The sequence below is a fragment of the Thunnus thynnus genome, chromosome 21 (assembly GCF_963924715.1).
Source record: "Thunnus thynnus chromosome 21, fThuThy2.1, whole genome shotgun sequence".
Lineage (NCBI taxonomy): Eukaryota > Metazoa > Chordata > Actinopteri > Scombriformes > Scombridae > Thunnus > Thunnus thynnus.
In genome coordinates this window covers 19,723,636-19,740,364 of record NC_089537.1, presented here as the reverse complement: position 1 = coordinate 19,740,364, position 16,729 = coordinate 19,723,636, and the positions used below count along the sequence as shown (strand labels likewise).

General features: G+C 41.4%; 1 protein-coding gene across 2 annotated transcripts in view; it reads left to right on the top strand.

Annotated features, from left to right (window-relative positions):
- The first annotated feature begins 882 nt into the window (after positions 1 to 882).
- LOC137172918 (rho GTPase-activating protein 29-like) overlaps positions 883 to 16,729 on the top strand; it is a 35,491-nt gene continuing 19,644 nt past the window's right edge. For both annotated transcript variants that reach the window (XM_067577537.1, XM_067577536.1), the window contains exons 1-2: positions 883 to 1,037; positions 2,184 to 2,601. In XM_067577537.1, coding sequence (XP_067433638.1) covers positions 2,283 to 2,601 — 319 coding nt within the window. In that variant the 5' untranslated portion in view covers positions 883 to 1,037; positions 2,184 to 2,282. The remainder of the gene's footprint in view (positions 1,038 to 2,183; positions 2,602 to 16,729) is intronic.

Below are 16,729 nucleotides of genomic sequence, written 5' to 3'. Positions count from 1 at the left end.
TAGGATATATAAAATAACATAGGACACAATATGAGAATATTAGCATTGTATTCTCTTTTTTGTTTATTTGTTTTACAAATTCAAATTCCTATAATGTTTTGTGCATGAATTTAGTTAAACAGCCTTTAAAAGTTACAATTAATCTTGATTTGTTACAGTCAACATATTGTCAATTCCTGTCTTAGGGATTTATGTTGAAAGGCTTTACTGCAGGTTCACACTCAGACACCTTGTTGTTAAAGGAGGACTCACAAAATCACCAATACACAGACACACACAGGTTTACTTAAATCACTTTTGGGGTATTTACACAGACTTTCTTGGAGATTTACCCTAACCATAGCCACTACTTGCCTAAACCTAACCTTACCTAACCACTGACTCAAAAGTCAGTCTTTTACCAATCGGAGACATTGCTTTTGTTCCCAATTGCACAAGCCGTCCCCAATCAACAGGTCTTAAGTCTTGCGTGCGTCCCTGAAAGTGACTTAAGTCATAACCCCCCACCACACACACACACACACACACACACACACACACACATAGACGTTTGCGTAGCTATCCTTGTTAGGACATTGCATTGACCTCCATTCATTGTGAACAGCCTAACCCAAACCCTAAACCTAACATTACCCAGGACCTCAAACATGACGTTTTGCCTCATTAGGACAGGTCTTTGGTCCCCGTGAGGAGTGGTCCCGACAAGGTCAGTATTTATACAGGAGAAGGTCCCAATGAGGTAACAAAAACACGCGCGCGCACGCACGCGCGCGCGCACACACACACACACACACACACACACACACACACACACACACACACACACACCAATCACAAGTTACAGCCAACATCACATGGAGAGAGGAGGCGGTTCAACACAGCGGAGCTTCGCCGCAGTTAGAGAGGGGTTTTGGGATTCAGAGAGATAAGGACACTGCAGTGTTTGTGGATTAATTTGTCTCTCTTAAGACTGATCATCGGTCGTTTTTCCGTATCAGGATTTTCTTCGGCTGCAATGTCTCAGGAGACCGCGGCAGGTGTGTATTTTTGTCTGATAACTTGTAACCTTTGAGTAGCTACAATCAAATGACTGTGAATAAATCATGTTTTCCAGCATGTTGAGGACAGTGATAGAGAAGTGTCTGGAGACGGTCTCTGTTTATAATGAATTTCACACGAACTCCGCTCATATTTAGTGTAAAACGTTTCCCTGTTTGCTGACTGACGCCTAGAAAGAAAGTTTTTATTTAAACACAACAGTTGAATACATTGAATACACGAAGCCGGTCTGATGTTCAAAAAGTTTCCTTCGTCTTCTTCGGACCGAGTGGTTACCGCTATCTTGAAGTGACAACCAGTCACAAAAAGTCAGTCAGTTTTATGAAAAAAATGTGTAACTTTGTAGGTTTTATTGATACCGAATTTACCAGTCAACTTAAATGGTCTCATGGTCCTCATAAAGGTTGAACTCGTCGTATATTGAATAGCGATAAGCAAGAAATCGTCCTAATATTGGCTTTTGATGGGAAGTTTCGTGTTCTTTAATTACTTATAGACAGTGATTAAATTTCAAATATGAGACTGCGGAAAATATAAGTTTACATCAGTAGTAACACCAAACATGGCCAAAGAAGTTATAGAGAAAGGAACATTTATTTTTTAAAGTGTGAAATCTGTTATCACAAACTTCAAGTGTAGCTACTAATAAACTAATGATACTAATAAACAAAGTTTCATGTCTTGTTTCATGCCAGGAGTTGCATGTAAGTCACAGCTGAACATACATACTGTGGTGTAGCTGTTTCAGGTCAGCACTCTATAGTATATCACAGTTACATCTCAGGTTATGTTTTGGGTTGTAATTTTTGTTATGACTGTATTAAGATCAAGAGGATACTGAGACTGAATCAGCACTACAGCCTGATGAGATCACCACACACATTGTTCAGAACAGCAGCGCTATAGAGGAGCTGTCCAGCTACACACATTTTCAGCTGATAAAGCCATTCAAACTCCCTGCAGATGCTTTAATGTTAATTTCAAAGGAAATACAGAATCTCATGTACTTGTTGCTAGAGTGTATGTCCTGCTAAACCCCACCTTAGGATGTGTCATAGCTGTGAAACAGTCAGGCATGTTGTGTAATTGCCTTCAGTGTTATGAGTCTTTCTTCTTCTCTGCAGTATCCTTCATCTCTGTTGCGGTGCAGTGTTGGGTCTGAGAACGGAGCTGAACCAAAGGACTACAGGCACCAGGCCTAAGGGCCACTGGACCGAGAAAGCATGCTTGCTGCCATGCTGCGGCAGAGTACTGGTGGAGGATCAGGAGGTGGTGGTGGTGGTGGTGGTGGCAGCAGCAGCAGTGGAGGTGGAACCAAACTCTCTCTAGGTATCTCCCGACTCTCCGGCTCCAGCTTGGGTTCGGCAGGCCCTGCCGGTGTGGGCTCCTGGGTGTCGGGCAGGGCCTCCAAAAGTGGCTCAGTGAGCTCGGACAGCCCTGATATCCCCGCCTCAGACCCAAACTACATTATGCAGCTGGTCAGCGACGTACGCAAGTTTGCTGATGTGCTTCTGCAACTCAAAGAAGTTTTCAACTCCAAAGGTACGTTGGAGAGAAACACTGTCATTGAGGAAAGTTTCAGTGTTCACACTGTTTATTTGTAGCTTGAGCTGGTTTTTTTTTTTTCAACCGAGGACAATAAGTGGGTGGCATAACATGCCCTTTTAACTAAACTAAAGACTTTTTTGAGGTACTGATAATGAGAATTCAGTTGTTAACCTACCTATGTAAATATAGAAGTTATTACAATTCCTTATCATTTATGTTATATTCACAATGCTACTAACTTGAGCAGTATCTGCTGCTTTTTCTCAAAAGTGTCTTTGGAAGTAACCTGTTAATGATTTGTTACCTCAACATTTACCCATTGTGGATGTGGGCTTTTCAATAAGTTACACAAGTATGAATGCTTCCGCCTAACAGCAATGAGATGTTATCGTGTTTCTGTTTCTTGTAATGACATGTACACCGCAGTGTGGTTAAACTCTGCCTCATCTGCACTGTGATTATTATATTTTGGCTCATAAACAAGATGTGCTCTTCCTTTTAAAGTCTGGCAGTGTAGAGGGGAAAAAAAAGTGAATAGTGTAAGCACAGCCAAAGGGATTTATAACGGAATGTAGCTGCCAGTCAACTCTTGTGTACACACTGTTGCTTTCACCACAATGTACACAGTCCCAGGCCTATCTACCTGTTTTGTCCCACCTCTGGCCTTGGCTGTGCGGTCGGTCAACCGGCCTTATCTGTCTTTTTGGTTCTTGCCCCCTGTGCTTCGTTCTGTAAAGTAAAAAAATACAAAATTCCCAAGTCAAACAAGTTATTGCGGTGAGAATTTCGCAGTAAATGGTCAAAGTATTCAGGTCTGCCTAAAAATACTGTGATAATCATCTTTTTGACATTTTGGTGCATGTTTTCTTTACAAATACACCGTGGCCATGTTAAACAACAGCAGAATTCCAGCGGGATCTTTTGATGCCCAAGCTTTTTAGACAGAATAAAACACTCACTAAGCCAATAATTAATAGGTTTCCCTTCGTCAATGATGAAATGAACTATTTCCAAACCATAAGGAAGTGTAGACACAGGGCTGAGATGTACTGCTGTCTGCATGTGTGTGAATGTGTATATTTGTGCAGTTGGTTATGACATTCTTTCCTTGGTGTGTTGAGCGTTTGCTTTTGGATCAGACCCAGATTTGTTAATTCCTGGATCTGATAAGGAAGGTTCCTCGAAATGAGGTGAAGCAGCCATGTGCTGGTGGTGATGGAACCCTTTTTCCTCCCCATTAGCCCTGTGCCATGACACCCAAACTCTGGAAAAAGGAATCCCAGGCTTCTTTTTTTGTTTGTCTGGAGAGGTCAGTAAAGGTGCTTGACCCGGCTGGACAGAGAGCAGGACTTGCAGCAGGCACTTTTCAAGCTTGAGAGACTTTTCGGTGACCTGCCAACATGCCAAAGATCAAAGCAGTAAATCATCACGTGCAATGTGGTTTTGGTCTGTTTAATATCAGATTAAACGTGATCAACATCCGTGTTTTTGCTATGTAACAAGGTTGCATAGCTGTCATACTAGACATTTTACGCTTGCAGCTCGTCATTAAGAAACCGGTTTATAACCTGTGTCCTCTAATAAAATATAATCGCACAGATTGTGAGTAGAAGTAACTCTAAAACCTCAAACCTTAAATGTACTTAAAAAAAACAACAACACACAAAGAACATAACTCAGTGGCTGTCAACCCGAAATGTGCCGCTAATGTAACTGCACACAATTTACAGGTCCAGTAACCACAGGCTCAATTATGCAAATGCAGTCACTGAGATGCCAGCATGTGATTGTCAAGCAGAGTATTCCCATTAGAGAGCTTATTTTGGCTAAATACAGGAAAAGGCAGATTTGGGAAACTGGGTTGATTACAAATTAGAAAACAGACCCGTTCACTGTTGAGGAAAGTAGCAAAGAGACCATTGTGCCTTAAAGTCATTTCAAACTGTGAACTTCTTACCTAATATTCCACTGATCATTAGAAGAATGATATAGATAGATATATGATAGATAAGGCCATTAAAATTGGTCATGTGTCATGCTTTAGATAGAGGAATCAGGGACATTATCTTTTATTATGTTGGTCATATCATGATGGTTTGTGGTCGTCATCAAAAAACATCTTCAAAGTGTCATGGTTGAGGTTTAGCACTCCAGGGCTGTAGCAGAGCGTGCTAACAGATTGTTGGGAATCACTGACTTGTGCTGTGATTGGATGTGATTTAAATCCCTCTCTAATTTATGGCCATATTGTCTCTGCAGCGCATCACAATAGTTCAAACCTCTCATTACCCTGACTACTCACTGAAACCAAAGGGAAGCCTTCTTTTTTTTTTTTTAACCACGCAGAGCAATATTCAGCTTAGGGCCCTGAAGCCTTTGCAACAGTGCCTCAATTCACAGTCAACGATGTGAGTCTGACACCCATTGTCCCAGGAGGTATCTCCAGACTAGCACGCTGTTGCTAACTGGAAGCTTTTGCAGAAATGATACTTTCCCAAGTCAAGAATAGCTGTGGCCTGTGGGATAAGTCCCTGGGGTGTATCTTCAGCCAGTTCCATTAAGCATGTTTTTCATTTTTTTAGCGTGCACATCAACCTTAAATGGTAATTATTGCGTGGTTGTTGTTCAGCTGTGGTTGCAGTCAATGACGCACGCATGGCTGAACTTTGTTTTTTACTAGTGTCTGAGAAGAAATTGTTTATGTGCCTCCATTGTTGTCAGTTCAGTGTTGAGGACCTGTCTGCTCCATAGTGTGACACATATTTACATTCCTTTTTTAAGGTCGCGACCTTGTCCAGTGCCCACTTGTGAAGGACATGTCAGTAATTGGAGGGGATTATTATTTTGAGGTTGGTCCTCACTGGGGTCACAGAGGACGTTTGGAGACCATATGAGCTGTGGAGGTGGTCTCTGTGGCCTTTGTGTTTGATGGTGAATGGGGCCTCTGAAGCTCTCCATCATACTATTAGCGTAACAAACATTTGGCCCCGGCGTGTCTTCATTCAGCAAACAACAGACGCCACACTGTTTTTGAATCAGCTGCTGAGTTTTTTAGAAAGCTCTGGAGAAGATTGTTGTGCATCTCATCGTCTATTTTAGGAGTGAGGGTGCGTTGTTGTGGCTTTCTGTCTGACAAGGACAGGTGTGTCATCAGTGTTTTCATGTTCTGGCTCTGCCAAGCAGAATGATAGCCAATTGTGCACGTCAGCTGCTTAAGAATGAAAACTGCACCAGCAAGCACTTCACTCAGTGTACTTCCCCTCAGTGTAATCTGAACAATTATCAAAATCAGGATCAGTGTCTGGATCAGGCTGTATTGCAATTAAAGAAGATTTGTCTTTTAGTTGAAACAGGTCAGATTTAAGGGATTGTTGTTGGGTTTTTCTGTTTAATAACTTGTTCCCTTTTCAGTATACCTTTAGCAGCTTACCTGTTCATGTATCAAATGGGGCAACCTTTTGTTAATTAGCACCTGCCAGACAGTCTGTTTTTCCCTTGTGTGTCAATTGCTTTTGCATTAATATGTCACCTGGAAAAAAGTAGAGTGTCTGCACACCGGATTATAGCTGCTAAAGTCTTTTTTATCATTGACCGAAAAAGGCAGCCACCATAAATTACACCTTTTCTTTTGATATCTTAAAATTAAGACAAATCTGCATACATAGCACTATTGGTTTCACCCCCCTGCCACCCTTCCTACAGAACAAACACCCACTTGTTGCTTTACGTTCTCTAAATCAGCAATTATGAAACAGACACTGACAAAGTGTGAAATTCAATTGTTGTAAATTGTGTATTTGATCATTTGTTATTTGAGTAAAGTCCTTTGTGTGTGTTTAATGTTAATTTTCAATGCAGCACATGAATGCCAAACTTCAGGTCCATTACAGCTCACTGACAAAGCGCCTCTAGGCCATCCTGCTAGTGGAACCTCACCAATTCTCAAATATTGCGCAATCCCAGACATTCATTCTAGCAGGCATGGCTGTGTATTTAGAATACATCAAAGCTAGGTTTTGTCACACTCCATCATCATTAGTCACTGTTTTAATTTGCCAGTGTTGATGTATGACTCGTATGACTTCCCTCCTTATGTCAGCCCTATATTTTGCTCTGAGTCATAAGCATTGAGTCATAAGTGTCCTCAGTTAATCAGTATAGGTTTTGGAGGCTCTCTTCTCGCTGTGAATGTGTGGTTCTGGGTTTTAATGATTAACAGGTACCTCCTAAAAATGTTCCGCAGGTGTTGAGTAATGTACAGTAAGATACTATACTGCACCTGACCACTCGGTGACTAACAATATTGTGGCAGAGAGCCAATAATGCTCTTGGAGTTTATATTAGTAGAATGTTTGCATTGCATGTTAAAGTGTTTTAGCTTAATTTTTGCACATTTAGTTGAAACATGCTGTAAAGATGTCTTTTTCTCTTTTTATTTTGGAAGCCTCGTAAGTGTTCTGCCATGATGCTAAATCTTTGTGGGAAAGTCGTGCTGGGAAATGCTATTTTAGTGATTTTGTATTCTAAATCACCCCTTGTGAAATACCAGCCTAAAATTAGCCCTACTTGGGCTTTTCACTGACCATTCCAGACTTTCTTAATGGCTGTAACTGCGCTCTGTTTAGACAGTCTATCCCACTGGGTCTGGGATCTGCTTTAAAGCACTGCAAGCTTCTTCTTGCCTCCAAAAAGGTCCTTTTATGGGTCTTTCACTGTTTCCTTATTTAAAGCCACTGTAAATTATCCCAAGCATAAGACAACCAGCCTTCATTACGTTAAAGTTGTCTCTCTTGAAGATCAAGTTACATTCATGCTTTGGGACTCCCTAAATTTAATTTTCCACAGTTCTTGATTTAATCAAAATGTACACTTATCTTGCTACTTAAGCTGCCTAGCAGGATTTATTACATTACCTTAATTGATTTGGGTGATCCTTGTTGAAAAGCACAGCTATTGTTTTAGCATTAACATCAGTTCATGCAGTGCTAGAGTTAGATCTTTGGATTGTTACCCCCTGGGATTAAAGTGCAGAGTTTTGTGACATATGGCATGTCCATTTATCCCCCCCTGTCTTAGGAAACGCAACATGAAATGATGTACAGAGCACCATGGGCTGAAAATCTATCTTCTGGCAATGTGCAATGCGTGCAACCATGGCACGCTGTATACAGGTGGCAAAGCCATGCTAACTTATCAAGTTTAATAGCCCGACTGCACTTGAAGATTTGTAAGTTGTTTTCAAGTTGGAACCCAAGGGAGCTCCCTCTCTGTGTGTCTCTCTCCTTCCTACCCTCTGGAAAGATTTATGGTTATGGGCACTGTTTTTGCTGGGGCAGCTTTGTTCCAGGAGGCTGTCAGTGTCTGCCACACACTTCGATAAACCTCCAGGATTCCCACACTACACATGAGACGCTAAGGACTGTGAACTTTGCTGAAGGGCTGTACTTTAGAAACTCAGTATTGGAGCCTTCTCTGTTTATATTCAGAAGAAAAAGGCTATACAATTATGTCAGAAGAACATTGGTAGTTGCAAACTACCAGATTTTGAGGTTCCAGTGTTTTAAGAACATATCGAGTTACAGTTGATATCTGTTCCTGTCTGTTCTCAGACATGGCAGACAGAAGTACTAATCAAGCTGTTGATATATTTTCTGGTGGCTTGAGCTTTGATACAGCCTCTGCTTGCCAGAACAGAAGACCATATATGAGCAACATGGCTTTTTTTGCTCTGTTATTGGCTGCCCACAGTTGAAGCTCTGTCTAACAGAAAAAGTAATAGGGATATTGAAGATAGTGGTGTGTTGTCCAAACATTTATTCTCTTATAACTGCGAAAGTGGGAACTCTGGATCTTATACCAATATCATATTATGATCTTACCCATATTACTCAGAATAGAGATGGCAGATTAAACCAACACCAATTTGATTGTGTGAACAGAAGACTTCCCCTCATCCTTCTTGGATTAAAGCTTTGAAATAAAGGCAGGTTTATCCTCTGAATAAGCTTAAGTAACCCCTGAATCTGTAGCTTCTATCCCTGCATTGGATTAAAGTAATCTAGAATTAGGCAAGGCAGCATTCATTTGACATCCTGCACTTTTAAACATGTGTGATGCAAGCAATTCATCCATAAATGCAGTTACTTGATTTGCAGATTTTTATGCAATTTCCTTAATTGATTTTTTTGACCATGTTTGTAATTAATAATGTCATCAAGGGCTCATAAAACACAAAATTCATGTTTTTTTCTGGTTGAAAGCTTGACTGGAAAATTGTCATGGGTGACAACAACACAAGTTAATTAGGTAATTAGGTGCTGTATATGAATCATAAATTTGAAAGCTGGAGATCAAAATTGTTGCGCTTCCTCTTGTTCTGCTTGCTGTAAATAAACAACTGGCCATCAAAAGATCATTATAATGATTTTGTTGAAGATACAGGTTTTTCTGGACAACATCAAATATGACATAAACATGCATAGCTCTTAAAACAAAGCCAAACCCATTCTTGTTTGTTTTTGCAAATCCCTATATATCAGGAAGCAAAATAACATTGACTGAACTGATCTCTTGCCCCAACTTTGTGTTTTGTTATATGAGAGCATATCTAGTGAGTTAGAGCATATATAATGAATGATAAGTTCTCTGTAACTCGTTATTGTATTGTGAGTCAACTTTGTGAAGATTTGTGAAGAAGAGTCAGCCATAGTGATCTGGTTAGGTGCTGCAGGTGACAGGTGCTTATTTCAGTTCCAACATGTCATCAAGGTAAGTAATGGCTTTTACCATGCTGTTCTTATCATACTGAAAACAACTTGGACACAACACAGGCTGTGATGGTAGTTACTCATGGTATGGTGCAGATATCCCAGCATCTCTATTAACAAGTCTTGACTGAGACATTGTTTTAAATCCTCACTAATTCTGTAATTGTCAATTTCTTGTCTGCATCATTTGTTTTTGTAATTCACCGTGTATCAGGGGCTATACCCAACATAATTGGCCTTGTTTTTCTGCCATAGCCAACCTTAGGGCATGCTCGCATGTGACTGGGTCAGCCCCATGCTGCGTACAGCTCATAACTTGTTAAAGGCCAATGAAGCTGATGGGAGAGAGAAGGATAACCAGCCGTTGTCTTTGTGTGCAACATTCAGTATGTCTAGGAACTCAGTTGCTGTGCTCAGTGAAAAGAACAGAGGCCCTGTTTGATGTGTAGGTAAACAGACTGAGCGTGAAGCATAGCCAGGACCAATTGGGTTCTGTCCTGTCTTGTGAGACTCAAATTAGGTCCCATTGGGGTGTAGAAGGGCAAAAGAAGAAAGTAAAGCTATTGAGGTGTGATTGAACTCGCCAAAGCTTACAGCACACAAGCAACAATACCTGCATCTCTCTCTTGAATCTGCTTCTCCAAACTGAGAGTGCCCTCCGAGAATAAATACTGTCTTTTCATCTCACCTATTGTTGAGACTGGATTCAGGAGTCTCTAAATGTGCATATTTCATAACAAGCAATGAATAGAGTTGGGGCCCAGTTATGCAGGAGGCCCCTTGGCTTTAAAGTGTGTAGTACCTTTGTCAAGACTGGCAGGTGTAGATCAGCATTGCCTCCACAGCCCTGAATACCTTCACCCCCATGCAAAGCCTGTGTCTGCTCAAGCTGTTAATTGTAACCATGGTAGGAAACAAAACAGTGCCTTGTGCTCACAGAGCACCCTTGTTTTTTTTCTTTTAACTCTTGAGATGTTTTTCTTTACCTCCCAACTGACATATTCTTAAAATACTAGGTATATTTGTCTGCAATTCCCTTTTTTATTATCAGTAATAATCATATGTAAAATTACAGTTGTATACATAAAGAATGCATTTCCCTTAAACCCTTTGATGTTACCCAGAGTTCACAGACACTTGGAATTAGAAAAAGGTTTTATTTAGTACATTTTACTTAATTAAATGCCTTGACAGTAATGAGAGTAACTGTGTTTTGAAGGTCTCTGCAAGCCTCCTGCACAAAGCCCATTCTCTCAGGATTAGGATGCAAGTAAAGCTAAACAGTGTCCTCTTGTTCTCAAAGCTGAGTTTGCCCCCAAAACTTAGCCCCTCACCTCCTAGTTCTGCCCCTTGACAGGTGTACTAAAGGGGCCCATCTTCGCACTTGTTGGACAGATCTCCCAGGTCTCTGGCCTGCTGATGTTCCTTTGCCAACAATACACAATTTGGGGAGCAACTGTAGTCTCTTCAGGATAATGCCTGACCAGCTTGGCTGCCAGCTAGAGGTTGCACGGTGGGGGGATTTGCAGTTTCTCTTAAAGAAAGCATAGTTGGAATGCCAGCCTTCAGAGCTTTGCATCAACAGTAGGCGGTGGTGGTGGTGATGTGGGGGGATATTTAGAGAGAAAGGTTGCCTCTTTCCTCACTGTGACAGACAGCTCCAAAGAGAAATGAAAAAAGGGGAAAAACAAATTCTTCACTCCACACTGGGTATCTCATTTATATGCTAAGAACTAAAGAGAGAAATATCCAAGGGTAAACATGTCTGTTGACTGGAACGAGATCTTGGAACATTTTACCAGTTCATAGTTTAATTGTCAATATCTCATTGGATTTTTATTACCGGAGTTTGCAATATGTGATTATATCTTGTGATCTATTAGTCTATCCTAATGTCAGGCATTTCCTGTCTACAGTCTTCATTGAGCATAATTTTTCATTCTCTTTTGGTATCCTGAGCTAACAGCTAACAAGCTTGACAAAAGCAGTAGCCTGCAGAGTGGAAACATAAAAGCCCCCCACTTGGGTGGAAGGTGCTGTGTGTCTAGCCTAGGGCTCTTTTTTAAATGCTAGTTCTTTGTGCATGCAGTCATGAGAAAAAGAGCTTCAAAGGTGAAGCAACAGGGAATGCCTCACTATAAGCATAGAAGTCCACGAAGGCAAAGTTACCCTGCCTTTTACCAGCTGCATGTAATCTGCTAATCCGTAGAGTGGGCCGCTGGTGGTCTGTCGACAGAGGTGGACCAGGGCCACTGGCCACAGGAAGTATGTTAGGGAGGGGGATATCAAGGGATGTATGGGCCACCCATTGCAGTGACCCTGCCCAAGTGTTAAAGGTTAAGTGGACTCATTTTGCAAGACCCCCTTATAGTTGGGCAAATAGTTCAAATTTGGATTGAAATGATAGGGCATTTTTAGCTTTTGGCATGAATACCCCTTTAAAGATACGACACTGGTGAGAGTGAATTGTGAAAGAATGTGGCATTTCACCCCAGCCAATTAAAGAAGAATCCATTTGAACAAATCAGAGGTTATTGAGTCACACAGTGATTGATTATTAGGCCCACATTTAGTTGCTTTATCTTTTGAGAAGGGGGTGAGTCTCAAAGGATCTCCTTGAAACCTAGCAATACCATAGCCTTTTGATGAATGCACAGTTTCATTGAAACAACTGCCACAACAGAGTCCTAGTTGGTTATTTAGCGGGTGAGTAGCTGGAATGTCCAGCTGTGGTCTGACTCAATAGGACACTTTGAGAGGTTTTGATTGACATTAGTCATGGCTAGCCTGTCCAACATCCTATTTAGCCCCCTTTGCCATGAGCTGCTTCCATTTGATCGGACCTCTGCAGACCCAGTTGTGACATGTTTAGTGATTTCACACTTGCTTTGTGGCAATAAGCACCCCTCCGTTCTCTCAAATGTTGTGAAGCATAAATAATACATTGCTCCCATGATTTGCAATGCATGACTGAGCATAGCTAGGGTCACAGCGAAAGGAATGTTGCCAAGTCATATTGTGTCAGGCCCTAGTGGAAGTTTTGTGCTTCAAAAAGTCATGCCATTGATGCTAAGTCCCAAAAGTGAGAGTTCCCTTATGCTACACGTCAAGAAAAAGCATCAGATCAAATCTTTTTTTTTAGCATTTGCCTTGCATGACAAAAGAATTCTATTTTTCAGGCAAATGTTAAGTATCACAAACCTTTTCACATAAATTGACCTTTGCATCTTAAATATATTGACTCTCCACAAACACCTACCCCCTTCTTTATTTTGTTCTTACCTTGAGTGCAACCAAACTGACACAACTATTAAACTACTTAATGCAAAAAAACCCTTGTTGCACGTACAAGTTTTAAATGTAGATAAACATAAATTCTCTTTGGTTAGGAGGAGAGTCTGAACATTCCTTGCCTGTCCCTGATAACATTTGCCTTGCACAACGTTTGGGTATTGCACGTATTACAAGACGAAATAGAACAAGCTCTCACTGAATCTGTTCAAACATGTTTTGGATGACATCAATGAATGCAACACTACTTTGCTGTGTTATGGCAGGTTACAGGACCTGTAACCTGCCATAACACACCTGTAACTGGAAGGTTACAGGTACGCTAATAGCCAAACTTGACCATGGCATCAACCCTGCAGGTTAACATTAGACTTGAGTAGGGGCTTGGTGGGGTGGGGTACCACGGAAATAATTTCTCCTAAACGCAAAATAGTGATCTAGGGCTAAGGGGTGTAGGAGAACATCACAAATTGAGGAATACTTATTGATAACAGAAAGACAATATTATGACTGCAGGTGTCATGCCCACCATGATTTGCCTCCCAACATACAGCGTGGAGAGTAAGTAATTCAATATTAAATCAACAGTAGTGATGATCTTTCTATATTAGGTCCTTGGGGGCAAAATATTGTCAAATGGGAATCCATGGCCTTATGTTTTTGTAGGTACGTGACATGAGAGGCAGAATGTTTTGGTATTGAGGTGTCATCTCGATGGTGAATGATCCAACAATGTTTTCATTATGGATCCCCCTCCACCCCTCGCTCCTGCAACTCCCGTCCCCGCTCCCAAACAAGAGGCTGGAATGTTGGGTTTCCATGACGCTAATGAAGTAAAAACCTGGCAATGTGTTGCTGGCAGCCTGTGAGCAGCTCCTGATCCGCGGCCTCCTTCTCATCAGGATCAGAGTCTGATCCCCCTGTAGCCTTCATTCACCAGGGCTTATTATGCCCAGGAATGTCTCTCACTCTCTCCTTCTCTCATAACCCCCGCTGAAGCAGAGATGTGGGGTGCAGGGGTAAATTTGGGACAAATCCCAAGGGAGAGTACTACCCCAAATAACACACAACCCCCTTCCTCTTTTTTTCTTCCTCCCATACCCACCAAAACTCCTCCCCTATCACTCCTTACAATCCTCCCACCCCTAACCATCACACATGGACAAAGACACACACAAATACTCCAATCCTTCTCTCCTGTGAAAAGTGAAAAGCTGCCGTTGTGATTTATTGTTCCATAAATGCTTCATGTGGCAGGCCCATGAGGCGACCTGTCCCACTGTTTGCTAGCGGCCCCAGGGACAATAGTGAGTTATCGGCACTCAAACAAGTCCTCACTCAAAATTCTGTGGTCTTCCCTGGGGAAAACAGAATGATCTTCCCAGCAGCTTGTTTGTTTTTTTCCTTGAACAAATATTTGCAAGTTGAAACATCTTCTTCTTCTGTCGTTGCAACTTTTTTCCACAGAATTTTCCTCTCCAGACTTTCCTTCCCGTCTTAAAAATGACAATCTGAAACAAAATGTACTAGTCTGATGTTCCTTTACCAGGCCCTCCCCGGTGGGAACGAGTCCTCTTCTCTTGTCTCGCCCAGAATGGCAGTTGTGGGGTTAAATAATCAGTCTCTGTACATTATCCTGCGTCCTGCTGGGCTGGTGGACGCAACTATAATGTCTTGCTAATTAGCCTCCATTTAGGATGGTCCAATAGGCCACACAACTGCCATTGAAGATTGAAGCCCATGGAGCTTTGCAAAGGAAGACCCTCTGTCTCATGGGCATTCATGGTTTAGGATAGTCCATAATAAACCTCTAGCTTGCCCAAGCTTGATGCCTCTAGGACTCGGGATTCAGTTACCCGGTCATTGAATGGGGTGTATAGCCTGTGTGGGGATGATTTAGGCCATTGTGTGTATTTTGTCATTCAGAGGATAATGTCCATAAATGGGATCTAAACTGACCAAGACCAATTAAGGGCTTAAGGGTTGAAGCAGCTTGTTGTGAACTGTGACCCTTATCAAATCATTGTGGGTTGGGGTCCCCATGTAAGCTTGTGAGAGATAAGGTCTTTGGGAAGACAGTTCTGTTAACTGTAAAGCAAAAATGAATGAAAATTGTTTTTAACATTTTACTAGAGATTTTTTCTAATGTTTTTTAATGTATTTATTTTTTATTTATTTTTTGCATTAACTCAAAATCTTTTTTTTTAAAGCAGACTTCCATTCAAGAATCTACTTGTTTATATAGAGCCAGTAGAAAGGGGGAAAAACTATTCAAAGGTTTGTGAAGGGAATTGAATACAAGAGTACTGTAAGATGTCATACCACCACAAAATCACTTAGCACCATTTCTTTCTTTTACTCATTTTAGTAATTTTTCAAAATGACAAATAATCCAGGCTCCCAACAAAGCAAATGACTTTCACTGCACGTCGGTGTGCATTAATTGTATGGGAGTATTAAGTCTCAGTTTGATGTGTAGTTGTGCCAGAAGCACACCACTGGCCCTTTTCCTGCCTCGTGGGGAGTTGGGCAGCTAAAACAAAAGGAGAAGAGGCTGTTGTCATCAAAAACCACCAGGTTTTCTGTGCAGTAAGGAGCTGTGCGCGACATCTGATGAAGATGGATGAAAATGGTTGCTATGGAGAGGGATAAGACTCTCCAGGTCCTGTGGAGAAGCTTTTGGCCAGCTAGAAGCAACAGGGCATGTTGGCATGGAGTAGTTAATGTTGTCGCGGAACAGTCTTGGATTTCTGCTTGTCTTATGTAATAATGTTGGCAACAGTATAAGTAGCTCATTTTGTGTTTTTACACAATCTGTTTGCTGAGTTTATTTGCTCATGTCCTATTGGATATTTTGGAAGTAATTGTTCACTTGAAATCACCTCTTGACCTCCTTGCAGTGTTATTTTCCAGTCCTTCCCAATCACCACAGGTCTTTTGGTGTATGTTAAGTGGCCATTTGTTGACTGTGCTGATTGGCTGAATTGAAGTTGTCAGTAAAGTGACAGTATATATGGTCCTTTTGGCACATTATGACTGTCATTTCTCATTTATTGAGGGTAAAACAGGAGCTGCCAGAGTCCTATAAGAAAGACATACAGAAACATACAGAGAACACAAGTGTGCTCCTCCCTAGCATGTTTTGTCTTCTGTGTCTTATTTTCAATGCTTCTTACTGGTTGTTTGGTTTTTGTTGTGATGTTGTGACCTGTTAGTCCATGTGAACTTGTCACCTACTAGTCAGTTGGCTGGATTTCCGGGTCAGGCCTCAGCTAGCATTGTCATGGCGGCCATACAGACCCAGCATTATTAGCCCCGCTGGCGGCACTATTTGTCCCACTCCAAAAAAGAGGGCTAACGAATAAAAGAAAAAATGGGAGACAGCTAAAGTCTTTCTGATCCCCCTCTCCATGAAGGGGTAATCCAGGGGTGATCGTCAGCACAAAATGTGGCTTTGACGGCCCCAATCCATTCTGTGTGTGTTTGGGTGTGTGTGTATTTGTTTTTTTATTTTACTGGGAAGTTGTAAGGAGATCTGACGAAGAGACAAGCATTAAAATTAAGTCATTTATACACGTGAGCGAGATGATCACGTTGCAAACATGGTTGCAAACATGACAAGCAATCAACCTGCCAAACCGCCTCCTTTGTTATTTAGTATGATTACAGCCTAGGACTGGAGCATATATTGGTTACAATGCCAATTATGTGTGTGTGTGTGTGTGTGTGTGTGTGTTTTGTATTTGTGTGAGAGAGGGGAGAAGGGACAGAATTATGTCTCCCTCTGCCTCCCAGTTTCTCCCTTATATCAGTCATTTTTGGGAAAGCCACCCACTCTAGCTGAGTCAAAACTGTCACTCTATCCTGTAGTGCTCAGTACATTTCCAATAAGTAGTAAAACACCTTAACCTGAGTTCATGTACTTATTTACAGTTTCTTATTCATGAACTCATTCCTCAACCATGTCAAGAGCTCATAATTAAGATTACTTGATAGCAAAGTGCTTTTTTTATCTTTGTAAATGGTGGTGACTCGCTTTTAGTGAAGTCACATCTCATACACAG